Here is a 17,324-nt window from a genome sequence, read left to right on the forward strand (position 1 = left end):
AATGTGTAAAGTTAGGTTTGTTACACTTTGTAATCTGTTTGACTCAGCAGAGGCAGAAGACTCTTGATTCTAGGTTTGTCTGTGTTTCTGTGGGAAGTGTTGCAAACAAAGGCATCGTCATGTAGCGTTTCGGGTTTTGGTTTTCCAAAGGTATCAGCCACCCAGTGGGGGAAGTTTACTGTGGAGTTTATTCCTATTCTTTAAGCCAGGAGTCCCCAACCCCCGGGCTGTGGCCTGTTACCAGTCCGTGGCCTGTTAGGAACCAGGCCACACAGCAGGAATGAGCGGTGGGCAAGCGAGTGAAGCCTTGCTGGCATTACCGCCTGAGCTCCTCCTCCTGTCTCTCCCCCACCACGTCCATGGAAAAATTGTCTTCCACGAAACTGGTCTCTGGTGCTAAAAAGGTTTGGGGCCACTTCTTTAAGCTGTAAAGTGACCCTGAAACCTCCGGAGTTACCTGGGAGTGAGTGATGGGACTGACTGCTGGCACCCAGGAAGAGCTACTGCTGCTACCAAATGGAGTTACTGGGACAAAATCAATACTTGCAGATGACCTCACAAAAAGTGAGAATGATGAAGAGGACCATGTTGTCCTCACTTCCTCTCTGTCCCAAATGTTTTCTCAAATTATAAATATTGTTTGAGCCTTACTGATACCTCTGGGTGTTAGTTAGTGCAGTGGGGTAGGTTCCCCAGTTCTCTCAATTTCTGGTCAAGAGAGTCCACCCGGGATGTACAATAAGGCACGCTATAGAACCCAAACATAGATTATAGAACCTTAGTGGGTAAAGGGGTTGTAGAAACCATTTACATAATTGATGAACTTCAGACCTTCATAAAATACCCATTACAAATGGTCATCTAGAAGAATCTCCTCTGACACCAGAGTAACCAAATTTTATTGCTGCGAAAGACAAGTCTCTCTTATTTCCAACAGCTCCAATGATTAGGCTTCTTTTGTCAGGTTATCGGAAATATACCTGCCTCTAACTTGCAGCAAGCACCCCTACTTTTGTCCCCTGGAGCCACACTGACATCTAACACCACTTCCCACATCAGTTCTTTCTACGTGTGAAAATGGTCAGCGTGTCACCCGAGTGTTTCATCCCCTCTGTTCGTGATCTGCAGTTCCGGGAACAGTTCGTCTTATGAGGCCTGCACATACAGTTTGATCACTGGTTTGGTCAGCATAGAGGCAATGCCAGTTGTTTTCTCATTCGCTTGGAACACTTTTTTGATGCAGCATAGGTTAAAATGAGCATTTTTGGCAACAGTGACATAGTATTGATTCCTACTGAATCTGAACACAACTAAAGTTCTAATTTTTGCTCTGTTATGTCACCTTTTTCCCGTCATATACTCAGTTGATTTTATTTAAACTTAAGTACCTATACTTAGGTTTATATTTTTATTTTATATTTTTATTTTACCTTGTTGTATTTAACCTATTAGTTTTCATCCTGTTGATGTAGTTTGGGATTTGGGGGAGTCATTCACTGTATTAATTACCCTTCCTTGTTTCATGTTATCGTTACATTTGAGAAACATGCCACTTTATCCATCTCTGACAAAAGGTTACTGGATCGAAGCAACCACAGAGCAGAAAGGAGCCAGAGGCCCTCTGTGCTTCAACAGTGATTGGTTCATTAATACTGCTGGGCTGTTTTCATTGAACTCAAACCCTATTTGTGAAATTGTACATCATTCAAAATGTTTACATTATTCAACATATGTGCCTCTAAGAGGTTTTGCTGGTGATGGTGAGGAGGAATGTAAGGAAGGGGATTAACTGGGGAAGGGCACAAAGGAGATCTCTGGAGTGATGAAGAAGTTTGCTGTGTGGATGACACATGATTTATATGGGTGCATGCCCTTTCTTGTCAAAACTGCTGAAATTTTGTATTAAAGATCTCTGCATTTCACTCTATTTAAATTATATCTTAATTATAGTATTTTTAGTATGTAAATTCACTTGGATTACCAACTGTTAAGAATTAAAGATCAATTTTGCAAGTTAAAATCTTGAGGTTTGGAATATTGAAATGACTTTGTCAGTATTTGACAGTGATGAAATCCAAAATAAGATGTGGAACTCAACCACTGTTTTGGATGAATTGCTTTTTCAATTCATCCTTTGAATAACACTTCTTTAGGATGTGGGATGGGAAATGATTTTCTTCTAAGCAGTCTACTTGATATTCAGAAAAAGATGGATAATAACATTTCTGTATTTTAGTAACATGTTTTCAAAAGGTTTTACCTTGTTCTATTTCTAAGCTCTTGGAAAGTTGGGACCTGTAAATGGATTTCATAACCCAATGTGTTCGGTGAGTGTTTATTTAGAATGAAGAAAAGTAGGTGCCAAATTATCTACTTTATCCATTGAGTCCTATTTATAAGCCACTCGTCTGAAGGACTTTTCCTTTTAGAGGCAATATCGTGTGTCAGTCGCGCCATAGTGCAAGAGGTTGTGAGCCATGGTTATGATCTGGAGCCACATCTCTTCATTCATCAGTAAGGGGGGACCGCTGTCAGAGGACGTATTGAAACTGAGCAGAGTTGTTTTTCCGGGGTATAGTGAGAACATGCACACGTTCTCTATTTTTAGTTTTGAAATAATGCCTTACAATTATAGAATAGCTTTGATTCTTCATGACTTTTTTTTTGCATGTATTGTATAATTTTATTCTCACAAGAAATTGGAACATATTAGGATTAAGATTCTGAACATTGGATAATGAAGTAATTTGAGAAAGATCACACTAATCTAAATCCTTCACTCCATCCAAATCCTAGGTCAAAATTACATTCCTCTAGGGAACCACTTTCCTTATCCTATAATAGTTTTTCCAAGTGGAAACGATTTCCTGAGCAATTGTGTATACTGCCTATGCTGTACTCTTACTGTTTCATCTGCTTTGTATTTGTTCTGAATTTCTTTTTTGGACATGTTTTATGTTTTCCTAGCCACATTGTAAATTCTTCTACTTCTCCTATCCTTCCTCCTCCTATGCCCATACTATAGAGCCAGACGAACATTACCATCTTAATAAATACTTTCTGAACAAGGGCTGCCCTTAAAATTAAGTTGTGTAATATAAACAAAATGCCACAAGTAATGTGTGGCCCATTATATAATAATAACTGGTTGGATGAGATCACTTGGGAAAAATGTGAGCAAATTTATTATTTGATTAATAGTAATTCCACATTTTCAGTACAGTGTTCATTAGAATATTTTCTTTCTGCATTTGGTAAATTCTCTGCATTCTAGTATACAATATTTGGAAACTAGGAAGGTGGTGGTCTTCTAGCGGAACAGGGTGGTGTGGGGTAAAGATGCACACTGACGTCAGTTGACTTGACTCCGAGGCCCTGTCCCTTTCTGACAATACGAAGTGGAGCACGTTCCCCCAGCCCCTGCCCTGCTCCGGCGGCGGGGCATGTGGACTAGCAAAAGACATGGGATGTGATGTGTCCTTGATAACAGCAGATTCCATGGTCTCTCTCATCTCATCGTTATCTCTTTTTTATTCTTTTTCTTTTTAACAATTAAGTTTTAAAGTAACATGAAATTATATATGTTTTTTAAAAAAAATTTAGGAAAGTATAAAGGAAAGCAAACAAAAGCTCACCTTGATGAGAAACAGAGTACCTTTAATGTAGTGATGTTTAATTTTTTATGTGAGCCTTATGAATAAGTCATTCTCATTTTTAATAATTCATTTGTTAATCTAATCCTTTTCTTTTATTTGTGTATTAATTTAACAGCCATATACTGACTGGCTATTGGGTGTCAGGCACTATTCTAGGTATTGGAGAGAGAGCACTAACCCAGGCCAGATGCCTGTCTTCGTGGAGCTTCTGTTCTTTTCTAGGGGCGTACAGTAATCACAGGGAAAAATATCAAATGTGGTGTGTGAGGGTCATAATGTGATGTCTAAAATGAGCAGGTGTGTGGATCCAGACCGATGGCAGTCCTTCTTTAGAGAAGGTGACACTGATCTGAGGAGGTGATACTGTAGCAGGAATCAGAAAGTATCGAGGGAGCCAGCCAGAAGACCAGCCAGATAAGAGACCTCCAGGCAAAGGAATGGCGGGTTTCTGCCCGGTCCCGCACATGGTGTAGAAACCTGACGAGGACTGGAACGCTCGCTCTCCGAAACCTGTGTCTAACTTGGAACTGGGAGTGCTGCTCGCCCATTGTTTTCTTGGGGTGTTAAATTTTGATCTTCCATTTTCTCCATATTACCTGTTACTCTGCTTATATCACTACCTTAATTAAGCCTTTGATCTTGTGTTAATGTTTTTGTTTTCTTTGCACATGGAAAAGTTCTTTTATAATCCAGACCCTTAATCACTGGGAGGAAGCATTGCTCTAGAGATTGTTCGAAATGGAAAACGTCTCTAGTTCTAGAGTGTGTGTGGTTTTCAGCAGGTGGAGGTTTATACAGAGCTGCTGAGCAGGGATGGGAAGTAGAAAGACTGCCTGATTATATCTTTATGGTTTAACAGCATTCTGTTTCAAATGAATTACTAAAACAGTGGATGCATTTATTCAAATCCAACTGTAAAGATATGTTTCAGGGGAATAAGGATGATTTTCAGATGATTCATTTTTTGGTTGCTATTACTGTAAAACACTGAGCTGACTTTAGAAGTCACAAAACAAATAAATTGCTATGAGCAATTATTCACAGAATTCTTCTAATCAAATGCCTATTTTCTCTTATAAATGCTCAGAAGGCTGTCTATTTATCTGATATCTAAACAACTGGAAAATTCAAATTATCATTTTTATTCTTATGTCCTCATAGCAGAAAGCTATTTCTAGCAGAAAGAAATAATGGATAAAGATGACTTAAAACACTAATGGACATAAGGTAAATTTAAATCAAGTAGGATGCTATTAAATGTCTTATACCTTCTATGTATCCATAAATTGTTAAAGATTGTGGAATCCAACAGTGATCACTGGCAGTAAAATGACTATTGAATAGGGAAAAATTAAATTATGGTTAGTAAGGCTTTATTGTTAGATAAATACTTTAGTGCTTCCTATGTCTATGGAATTGGTAATATAAACTTGGTTCATTTTGAACTCTCAAGGAGACAAAGCAATGTATTTTTAATCCATTCCCAGTCGCCGCTCCTAGTATGCATTTTGCTATGCCTGTTTACTTTTGAGTTTTCCTGTTGACGCAATTAGGAATAGTACAAAACTGTATAGTTATGTAATGAAGTAACCTAAACAGTTTATCTGCTTTTGTTTCTAAGCAATTTCTTCATACTTTTACTTAACAAAGATGACTCCTATTTTTTCAAACCACTTCAATACACTTTATAGGTAACTCTAAATTCTGACTCCCGGGTTCATACAAAAGACATAGAAAAGCTGAATTTCTAGGGTATAATTTTTCCAGAGGATTTATATTATATTATAGTAGCCTTTTCACTGAAAACTTTTTTGAAGCATTAACTAATTATAGTTGAGAAGAGAAATAGTAAGGTTTCTTCTTTTGCAATGTTGCTGACTGATCACCTCTGACTTAGTCTAGAATTAGAAATTTTTCTGCAGAAAAATGGATATCAGAGCCTGCACGTCTGTGATTTATGTGATGTTTGAATTATGTTTTTCAAACTGTAGTAATTCACAATTTAAGCACTTCTTCCCACCACCAAGCAACTACAGAAAAAATATATAACATTTTTTAATCTGAGACCTCTGAGCTGGCCATCCACGGAGATGTCAGGAGAGTGTGTGGCAGCCGTGTCCTCCAGGCCTCTGAGGATGTGGCGCATCTGAGGATGTGGTGCATCTGGAACGAACCCTCCCATTTCATCGACAACATGTGTTATATATTATCACGGCTCTGGTCTCCAGATTTCGATTTCATGGTGACAGGATCTATATCTGGGGGAGGAATTGTCTGGGCTAACTTCCTGTGTAATAATCACTTGGATATAATGATTATTTTCCATGTAAATCTAAATAAGATGCAGACACTGCGGGTGCCAAGGATTTCTGTGTGAATCAGGGGTAAGAATAACACAGGAGCCTGTTCTGTGTTAGTGGTGAGAAAGCATGTCTTGGAGGCGAACACATAGATGTACTCTAATCAAGTTTCGGATAAACGTGTTGGTTGAATGTGGATGACCCCGAACCGTTGCCAGCTACCAGATGTGCATCCCTGAAATCCATGCAGCACACATCGGGGGTGTTTGGAAATACTCAACTGCTATGGTTGTTTGAGAACCACAGGCAAGGAAGCATGCTGCCTTGAGGTTATTCTGATACAGTAGGGCTGTCAGAAATTCTTTGTCTCAACTTATCCAAACTTGGAAATTACCTTACATGTTTTTTTCCTTGTCTGCGTCCCCCCACCCCCGCTTTTTTGTTGGCTTATGCAAGCAGCAGTGTGATAAGAGGTGCTAGACTCTCAGAGTGAAAACCCAAGTTAATTTCTTCCTGGAAGATGCCTCTCTAGAAAAAAAAAATGTTCACTTCTTTGCCTTCTCAAAAACACACTATTTGAGCACCACCCTCTTTTATGTATACTAATTTCAGATATGGATAAGATAATAAACTCTGAAGGGCGTTGCGTCTTCCACATTATGCAAATACTAGTGGTTACCCATGGCTCAGTGGGAATTGTTGTCTGCCTATGTGGGACCATCAAGATTCTTTTGAGTCATCTTTTGACTATTTTCCTTTTCTTTGTTTGTTTGCCTTTCGATCCTGTAGGTATTCCCACAGTTTATGTTCTTGACTTAGAACTGGGAGTTTTATCTTGTCCCCTCTTATTTCCATTGTCCTTTCTCTTGGTTTGCACCCTGACACACTTAGGGAAAAGAAAATTTTTGGCCAGCTTCTTAGGCCTTTGCTTGAGGCAAAGCTCCATGAACACCCACGAAGCAAAGACCACTGTTGGGAAAGGAAAGTGCACAATTGTTCTTTTGAATCGTTGCTGCTCGGGAAACAACAGTCAGTCTGGGGAATGTAAACTGTGGCAAGGTCAGGAGGAGCCTTCTCTCTAGCTACTGGGGTGGGTGCAAGGAATGAGCGCGTGTGCAGTTTTAGTGGAAGACAAACAAGTGAGAAGCCCAACTCAGAAGAAGATGCTGAAGAGGAGAGATCCCCTCACTGAAATGATCGTGTTTGATGCTAACTTATTTCCTGTAATTACCTCAAGTGTAATTGCCCTTGTGGATTTTGAATAACGATTATCTGTTCAAATTGGATGAAAGAATGGGAAGTGTATTGGTTAACCCGTGCTTCTTCACCAGGTGAAACTTTCTTTTTTAAAAAATAAGGTTGAAACAATCTTCCCATAAGCTCTTTTATAAGCAGTGAAAACAAAGCTAAGAAGGCCTTGGTTTGAGGTAGGATTAGGACACCAGTCACCATTTAGATATTTTCATGGAATCTGTGTTCCCACAAACAACTCACTTTTTTGTGGAGATTAGCAACCTTTCTTTCCCGTTATTGTAAATGTTAGAGCCTCTTGGAGTGACAGTTGGTGGGACCTAACATGTTTCAGAAAGACCTGATCTGGATGTCCTTAGAGTAACAAGTTATTCTTGATGCATCATTTGGAAGCATTTTCTGAGAAAAGTAAACTTTCATTTTTAAAATCTTGTCATTTTGAAATGTGTCTGCAGTGTCTTCATTTCATCTGCAAGGGAAGGGCCAGCGCAGTGCTGATGCTGCCCCTTTTTCTCCTTAATGCTGCTGCTGTCATGGTTTCAGTCTGGTTGTGACCAGCTGGAGCTTGCCGCTGTTTCCCCGGGTGCTTTGTGTGTTGACTTGGGGACTTTTCTTGTGCCAGGAAACAATGTCATGAGAACCATACACGGGGTGGGAGAGATGATGACCCAGATGGTGCTCAGCAGAGGTTCCATCTTCCCCATGAACGTGCCTGACGTGCAGCCCAGCATCCTCCCCAGCAAGCAAGGGAGCCCCGCCGACCACGAGGACGTGACCGTGATGGACACCAAACTGAAGATCATTGAGATTTTACAGGTACATGGCGTCATGAAACAGCCACAAATACCTGATTGTACTTACTGGTTTAACTTCTTATATTTTTTTGCTTCAAATCACCGTAAATATTCTGAAATGCTCTTGATCTAATTTTACTTCTTTTAAGATAATGACAAGCCTAGTAAGAAGTCTCACACTAATGCTGTTTAATATATTAATTATGTTTTCTCATTTCCATTAAATACATTAATGATGCTGTCTAACAATGATGGAGTGCTTTGCCAGGGACAAAACCTCCTTCCTATTTATTTTCTTGTTTAGTGTTAACCCTAATTTACTTTTACCTTCATTTCAGAAGGATTTCAGAGCTGGCAAAGTTAATGATTGAGTTCTAGCCCTTTTCCTATTTTTAAATGAATTGCACACATGATTCTATGTATCCAGATTTATCATTGTAGCAAGAAACTAACATAAAATTTTATTTATTATTAACAAAATTTTAATAATTGGTTTTAATTGATTTTAGTATTTTATGTAAGTGACTATCTCTGTATTTTTGTTGCCAAGTGGCCAGGAATAACATATATAATATATAAAATTTATGTATAATGCAATATATCATAGATATAATTTATATATGTGTGTGTGTATATGTGTGTGTGTGTATATATATGTGTGTTAACCTAGCTTTATGAATTTAAAGAAGATAAATTGTTATTTCATGCCCACTGGTTTAGTGAATACATTTCCCACTATGGTACCTATGAATTTTTAACACTTTTTTAAAGTTTGAAAAGTAGTTATGATACTTAAATTATATATATATAGCATTTATTTCAGATTTGGAGAATGGAGCCAGGAGTTTTCAAAGATGCATTAAGATTTAGATACAATTTATTGTCTTTCATCATAATTTAAAGTAGACTAAGCTACCAGAAGTGGGTCAGTAGTCCAGGAAAAGCCTGTACATTTTTATTTAAAGTAATTAGATTTATAATCATAAAAGGTTTTACAGTTCCTCCAGGAAATCCGAGGGCCGAATCCTGAGAAATATTGGCAGGCCTCCCAACAGTGTGTTCAGGACCCTGAGAAACCCCTCAGTCCTCCTGTTCTGGAACTGAGGAAGGTAGTGACCGCCTGCCTGACCGGTGGGCCTCCTGAGCCCACAGCTGAACATCGTCCTACTCCTGGGACGACCTTATAGGCTGCTCTTTTTAGCCTAGAGTTACAGACAAAAGCAGCGTTAAAAAAATCCCTAACAGCTAAACAATGATGAGAAGGACACCCTATGTCAAGGCAGGTTAGGGCTGACTCATTGTTGCTGCCTCTTTTGGGCTCTTCATGGATTTCTTGTTGACGCTCTGCTCTCGCTGTTTTTCTATGTGTCTGGGGCTGGGTCTGATTCGCTGGGTCTGTGTCTGCACTCCTGGGTGCTGGGTTTGAATGTGTTTCCTTTTTAGAAGACCTCTTGAGGAATTTCTTTGTGGTCGCATTCCTTATGCAAGTCCCCTGCTTTCTGCGGGCCCTTCCTCCTTGCCCCCTGTTCTCCTTTCTCTTCCCCATCACTTTGCATAATTCTCCTTTTTCAGTCTGTTCCTCTGTCATTCTCTCTGCCTATGTCTGGCCCTCTCTCAACACTCTCTCTGCCTCTTTTTAAAAATTTTTTTTATTTTATTGATTTGAGAGAGAGAGAAACATCTATTTGTTGTTCCACTTATTTATACATTCATTTGCTGATTTCTGATGCACCCTGACCGGAGATTGAACCGGCACCCTTGGCATATTGGGATGACACTCTAACCAACTGAGCTACCCAGCCAGGGCCTGCTTCTGTGTTCATTCTTCCCTTTCCTTCTTTCTTTCCTCCTTCCATTGATTTTTCATAATTAAATACAGGGTCAGGCAAAAGTAGCTTTACAGTTGTGAGTACACAAAACATAGTTTATTCTTGTATTATCATATATTAATTATTATTTTGCATATAAACAACTACAAACCTACTTTTCCCAACCTATATATAAGAGGAAGAAAATTTTTATTTTGATTATATGTATAAGATATAGTTCTATGAAGTTTAGTAACTTCAACTAAAAGTTACTGTTTCATTAATTGATATTTTATTGATTTGTTCTTTACACAGGTTTAAAATAAAAACACATTTTTTAAAAGCACTTGCAGTCTAGCTTCTGCTCCCACCATTCTGCTCAGAGCTGCCAAATCCACTGATGCTGTCTCAGGCCTCTTCTCCCACGACCTGTGTCCTGCTTTGAAAATCCCCTATCAGCTAGAATCAGTTCAGACAATATGTGTTGCCGTCCGTGCTCACTCCATGCTAATAAAAGAGTCTCTTTCATGTTTGTTTTTTGCTCTGGATTATATGCTCTTCAAAGGCAGGCTTTATATCTGTGGAACTCTGTTTGTACCCTGGGTGCTTTCCTCAAGTACCTAGCCCAACAAATGTTTGTTGGATCTAACTGAACATAGCTAACTTGGAGCATGTTTGCTGCCCATAAGGAGCATAAAGGGGAGAGGGAGAGAGAGAGAGAGACAGAGAGACAGAGAGAGATTGGCATTCAACTTTGGACCTGTAGGTGTAAATAGTGTGTTGGGTGAGCAAAAAGGAGAAAAATTGATTTTGGCTGGGGAACCAAAGAAGGCTTCAGTAATACAAAAAAAGAGAGAGAGATTTAAATTGGATGTTGGAGGATACCTCAGAAGCTGGTTACTGGTGAAGAAGACTGTTCAAGGTGTAAAGTGGACACTGTGAACAAATGTGAGAAGGCAGGAGGGAAACTGCAGGTGTTCCATCCTGTGCTGTGGGAACAGAGAAGTAGGGGAGAGAGAGAGAATGAGAGAAGGGGCAGGAGAAGGAAGGGGAGGTGGGGCGAGATTCAAGTGAGACGCAGTGTGAAATAAGGTTAGATGGTACCGCAGAATACCAAGTTTTCTGAAATTGCATGATCATTGTTTACTGTGCAAATGGCACTCGTGAGCGGGTAGGGGCATGACGGCAATTTTGCTGGGACAAGGGTTACTTCAGGGCTTAGGCCAGGCACACTGGGTGGAAGGTGATGCTGTGGAAGACCAGTTCCTTATTGTTGACTCAGAAAGCTGTGGGACTTATTTTTTCCTCTTTGATCTCCACTATATTCTATAGCACATGATTTAGCGCCTGACACTTGCCTAATTATGTCACAAATATGTGTTTTGTTTTCCCAACTCAACCATCGGCTTCTTGAGGGCAGTGACTTCGGGGGTTTGCATCCTTCCCAGCGCCGAGCACAGACAGGAATCTTATTGGCACTTTGTTCCTGTTATTGTGTCACGTAAGGAGAACAGGGACAGCCACACAAACCCAAAGGAAAACAAGCACCAGTGAGGCACATTCATGCTGTATCAAGGTGTGTGACTCCAGAGCTCCTTGGACCCTAGAGCCAGGACTGACTGTGGTATCACTACCTCTTCATATAGACCCATATAGGGTACCTCCACCCTGAATAGTCAGAAAGTAACCATGGAAAGGCAGGTTTTCTTCTTTCAAAAAAATGCTTTGGGAAGCACATCACTTTTCTTGGTTTTGTGACTGATGAACTGTATGCACCTGAAGCGTTAAGCGTTTACCAATGAATTTCTAACTAGTCTATGTGATACCTTGATAGTTACATTCTTGGTGTTGTGTATTGAATTGTATTTTAAACACTGTGCTAACCAAAGAAAATTATGTTGCTTCTAATGTTTCTTGTAGTTCATCCTGAGCGTCAGACTAGATTATAGGATCTCCTACATGCTGTCAATATACAAGAAGGAATTCGGGGAGAACAATGAGAGCGCTGAGACGTCTGCCAATGGCTCTCCAGATACATTGATGCCATCAGGTATCTCCTTTGTCACAGTATCTACTGGTTGTTTTTTGTTTCCCTGAGAACTTAAAAATACATTTCATATTTTAAAACACAGTGGAAATAATCTCCACCAATGACACAAAGGGACTGAGACAATGTTAAATAACCACCTGGGATGGCAGGGAGAATGCTTGCTGTTACTTGGTGCTTGAGTGCAGTTTCTGCTGTAATCTTCAGAACTCTGCACAGTGGAGGTACTGCTTATTGTGCCATATTACAGATTGAAAAACCAAGGTCAGAGGGGTTAAAGTTACTTGTTAAAGGTCGTAAAGTGTGGAGCAGGGATTCCCTCTGAATTCTCTCCAACTCTAGAGTCGAAATCTTGTAAGCATTTTGCTATTTTGGTGAAAATCCAAGGGAATTTTCTTTTTTCTTTTTGACCTGGATCAAAGAACAATGTGAAAGCCATGGACAGCAAAGGTGTTTTATAGGAAGCCACTGTCCAACTCTTGAAATACAGACATGGCACCTCCTCATAAGTATGAATGTGTGAATGTGTGTGGTGATTTTCCTGTGCGTATGTGTGTTGTTTTCAGCTTTGCATGGTTATAAACTGTTCCTGTGTTTCAGTTTTCCACATTTAAAAAGTATAAGAATAAAGCCACTTTATCTCTGAGTGTAAGACCATAATAATGAAAGAACATAAAAATTATTGTAAAGATGTTGTGGCTATAGAAAGTACCTTATGAAACCTAAGAAATACTAATTGCCATTATTCTGGACAGATTAGGCCAGCTGCAGCAGGCTGTAAACTGTATCACATCAAAGATTTAGCCAGTTAACAGGATTCTTTTTCTGCGGATAGGATTTGTATACAGATAGGAAGCTCTTTTCTAACCACAGCCGCTGTGATGACATTAGGAACCCTCCTCTTTGTATGTCAATCAATTTGACAGGGATGATTCGGTGATCTCAAGTGTTTAGTTAAATTGGATGCTAGATCAAGTGTTCTCCTGTCTGACTCAGTGCCACACAAAAGACAGCATGCCTTTGCACACGGGTAAGCTTGCCCGAGTGAGAAGTCATTCTGGCACATTTGCAACTGTGTTGTTTTTATGCTTCCCAGAAATGCAGAACCCCAAAGGGCTGTTTCCAGGAATGATATGGCAGAACCAGAAAGTCTTGCTGCAGGTTGCATTGACAGTAGCATAAAAATTACTGGTTCTCAGGAGCCAGAATTCTGGAAATAGGAGCTCTACATGTCAGCAAAGTGTGGGAGGGAGAGTGGGGGGCACCCCAAGAAAACCGGTTCTCTGATTTACCTGATGTCTGGCATTGGTTGTATTTGTAACAGAGAGCTTTCTGGGGAGAATTCATTTTCCCTTTTTATATCTTGCTCTGTGTTTTTTGACTATGCCTTGGAAATGAGAAATCAATTGTGTATTTATCATTTAAACATGTTATCTTAATCAATATACCTTTAAAATGTTAGTTGTGGGGATGGGTGAGGAATCATGGTGGGTTCATATAAAAATAATTGGGCACTGGGTCCCAGGAGAAGGAGGTACAGAATTTGAGATGTAAGCTTAGGTAAATAAACTGTGTCATTTTGAATTACTATATAGTCATAAGGTTCATTATAGGTATATTTTGATTTTTTCAAAAACATTATCTTTTCACGCCATCACCCATTTAAATGATGTGTGTGTGTGTGTGTGTGTGTGTGTATGTGTGTGTGGTTGACGCATATATACACACATAGAGATGAGGTGGCTTCGTAAATGGTTCTTTCTGACTTTTTAAATATATCTTTTTTAAAATCTTAATTTTTATTTATTTTTATTATTACCATTTATTCCTTTTTTATACCCCCCACCCCCTGCAATCACTGCACTTAAATATAGCTTTGACTATAGCAATATATATATATTTTAAAATGTAAAATTCAACTTAAAATATTAATATCTAAGGTAAAACTATATTGTCACTTATTTTTTAATCCTCACCCAAGGACATGATTATTGATTTTAGAGAAAAGGGAAGGGAAGGAGAGAGGGAGGGAAAGAAACATTGATGAGAGAGAGAAACATCGATCAGTTGCCTCTCACATGTGCCCTGACTGGGGACCAAACCTGCAACCCAGGCGCGTGCCCTGACCAGAAATTGAACTGGTTACCTTTCTGTTTACAAGACGACACTCCAACCAACTGAGCCACACTGGCCAGGGCCAGTGTGACTTTTAAAACTCTTAATTGACTTTTTGTGGCTTAAAGGAATCAAGACAATTCTTAGGCATATAAATATACATATTGTGACTGAATTACAGTAAGATAAATAAGAGATTTTACCCTTTATCTTTGCAGCTATTGTTCCTGATATAGATGAAATTGCAGCTCAGGCAGAAACTATGTTTGCTGGAAGGTAAAGTAACATTTATGTTTCTTTATGTTGTAAATAAAATTTTACTCAGAATTTTATTGATAATTTGTTATTGTTTACCTCCTAGGTCTATCTAATTTCAAGTCATAAATTTTGCCAGAAAGGAAGCTGCTAATTTACAGTAGAAGAGAAATCAAAACTTTTTCTTTAGGTCAGGTAAAAAAGAAAGGCCAAGAGAACTGAGATCAGTGTATCGAACTTTTCCCTGAATTCTTTTTCTTTCATCAAATAAATGACAGCACACCAATGACCTTTAGCTCCCCTGGTACAGATAGTGCTGCATCTTGCAAAACATTACTTCCCTAAATCAGAGGAATTTGAGGCAAGGAAGTCACTTCTTTCACTGTCACCATTAACTTTATACACGAGAAATAAAGATACTCTCTGCCAATTGTAAATATCGGTGATTAGAGAAAATGAAACGCCTGTGTCATGACCGCCCTCCTTTGCGATCGGGAGCCCTGCTGTGTATTGTTTTTATTTAAACTTGTTTCCTTCGATTTCAGAAGTGAAATTAATAGCAGTCAAAAAGAAAACCAAAAAAGTAAAATGTCTAAGCGACAAATTATTGAGTTTCTAGCATTCATTTTTGTTGCCGATTCGCCATGAGAGCCTAAACGAGTTTATATACTGAGCCTTTTGTTGCATTTGCTTTGGTCAGGAAGACAAACAAGGAAGAATGAAGGATCAAGGGAATTGGAAGGATTTTTATCTCTAGAGAACGTTTGTTTAGCTTTTTTAAAACTGTTTTTGCTAGTTTTTGTTGTTACTGTGTGTTGTCCTATTCAAGTGTTTCATTATTCCCAGGAAGGGAGCATAAACCAGTGTCTGATAGTCGCCTCACAATGAGTGGAATCTTGCTCAGAGTCCACATGAATGAAGCGCACAAAGCTGCTGGGGTGGTGGTGGTGGTCTGCATGTGCGCACGTGCTCTAGGGGAAAACAGCCCTTGGAGCACATCCTTCCGAGTGTGTCTTCCCAACCAACGTGAGGTTGGCTCGATTCAGATTCCCATCTTTTTTCTGTGCCTCATTGACCAACTCATTCCCGTGTGCCCAGCAAACAGGGCCAGTGCTGCAAACCCACGTGCTGGAGACCCCCTCTGCCTTGGACACACTGGGACAGTTGGTCACCCCTGCTTTCGTGGACAAACAAGCTTCCCTTTGTGCTTTGTTTCCTTATCAGTTACATGAAAGAAGAAAAAGAGTAAAAAATGTCTTCCTATTTGCTTTCCATTTTGGGGAAAGAAGTGACATGACTCAGAGTGTATACACGGTTTTAACTACTTTTGAGTAGGTTTGATATAAATATAGGTTATGTAATAATTATTTTTGGTTTCATAGAAAGGAAAAAAATCCAGTTCAACTTGACGATGAAGGAGGCAGGACATTTTTGCGGGTCCTCATTCATCTGATCATGCATGACTACCCTCCTTTGCTGTCCGGAGCCCTGCAGCTTCTGTTCAAGCACTTCAGCCAGAGGGCGGAAGTTCTACAGGCATTTAAGCAGGTAAGATTGAGTACCCTTGGGGGTTCCAGAGCAGATGCTCTGAAAGTGTTGATGATAACATCCAGTCCGACTTCACAGTTGCACTGTTAATGAGACTGTGCAGCTGTTTCTGGGGACACTTTTTTTGTATTTAAAGGTGGATATGGCCTTGTCATAGACCAAGACATGATCTATTTTAAAAAGAGTTCCCATAAGTGATTTTCAGTTACTATCTTTAATGTAAATGACAGGCACTAAGATTTAGGAAGGCACAGGGGGATAATATGGTATTAGGAATTTTGTTGCCATAGCTACTATTTTGACCTCAGATTTACTGATAAATTTGGGTAGGAAAAGCAGTAGCACTGAAATAAAATGTTATATGATTGAAAAATGTTGACATATAAAAGAAAGGAATTATTATGGACTTAATCTTTCCTTTGTTATTTTTATTATTATTTTTAAATTACTTTATTGTTCAATTACAGTTGTCTGCATTTTCTCCACACTGCTTGCTCCCCACCACTCCAGTCAAACCCACCTCTCTCCCTTGCTTCCACCCTCTCCCTTGGTTTGTCCATGTGTCCTTTATAGTACACATGGACAATCCGTCTCCCCTCTGTCCCCTCCTTGCTCCCCTGTGGTTATTGTTAGATTGTTCTTAATTTCAGTGTCTCTGGTTATATGACTGAAAAATGTTGACATACAAAAGAAAGGAATTATTATGGACCTAATCTTTTTTTTATTGTTTTTGAATGACTTCAATCTTGAGACTTAATAATAAATACCTAAGTGCTTACATGTGTTTCACTAATATTTATTTTATTTATTAGAGCATTAGTCTTCCATAGGAAGCTTTAAAAGTGTTTAAAAATGAAATAAGAGTAATTATATAAATTGATATAATTACACATATATGTGTTTATCATATAATACATATAAATTATGATAAATTAAAGTTGATAAGAGGTTTAGACTGTATCAGTATTTTCTTCCACTTATTTTTATGTTTCTACTTCTTTTAAAACAGGTAGAGTCTCAGAAAAATTAACTTTAACAATGAAATTAGAATTACAGTACCTTTTATTTTAAATTACTCTTTAGCACTTTGAAAAGCTTTGTTAGGGCTCATTCCTTTTACATATGTAATTCTTTTTTTTTTTTCAAGATTTTATTTATTTATTTTTAGAGAGGGAAGGGAGGGGGAGAGAGAGAGAGAGAGAGAGAGAGAGAGAGAGAGAGAGAGAAACATCAATGTGCGGTTGCTGGGGGTTCTGGCCTGCAACCCAGGAATGTACCCTGGCTGGGAATCGAATCTGGGACACTTTGGTTCCCAGCCCATGCTCAATCCGCTGAGCTACACCAGCCAGGGCTTACATATGTAATTCTTAATGACATATGAATATATTGGATAGAGTTTACAGGTATTTCCAGGTAGATTTTCATGGTCAATATACATTTAAAATATCCATAAAATTCTAGAAATATTAATCTTCAACTGATAGAGAAATGTGTTGAAAGACTTGGAATTTTAGACATAAAGGAAATAGAAATAAAGTCATTAGGTAAAT

The 17,324-nt window shown here is 38.9% G+C and overlaps 1 protein-coding gene across 1 annotated transcript in view; it reads left to right on the forward strand.

The window, feature by feature from the left end:
* Nucleotides 1–17,324, forward strand: part of ITPR2 (inositol 1,4,5-trisphosphate receptor type 2) — a 436,558-nt gene that overhangs the window by 159,692 nt on the left and 259,542 nt on the right. The window contains exons 22-25 of the mRNA XM_045828972.1: nucleotides 7,830–8,023; nucleotides 11,730–11,859; nucleotides 14,190–14,247; nucleotides 15,609–15,774. Of these exons, the coding sequence (XP_045684928.1) occupies nucleotides 7,830–8,023; nucleotides 11,730–11,859; nucleotides 14,190–14,247; nucleotides 15,609–15,774 (548 nt within the window). The remainder of the gene's footprint in view (nucleotides 1–7,829; nucleotides 8,024–11,729; nucleotides 11,860–14,189; nucleotides 14,248–15,608; nucleotides 15,775–17,324) is intronic.

Source organism: Phyllostomus hastatus, unplaced genomic scaffold, assembly GCF_019186645.2.
Source record: "Phyllostomus hastatus isolate PE091 unplaced genomic scaffold, TTU_PhHast_1.1 phas_scaffold_93, whole genome shotgun sequence".
Taxonomy (NCBI): domain Eukaryota; kingdom Metazoa; phylum Chordata; class Mammalia; order Chiroptera; family Phyllostomidae; genus Phyllostomus; species Phyllostomus hastatus.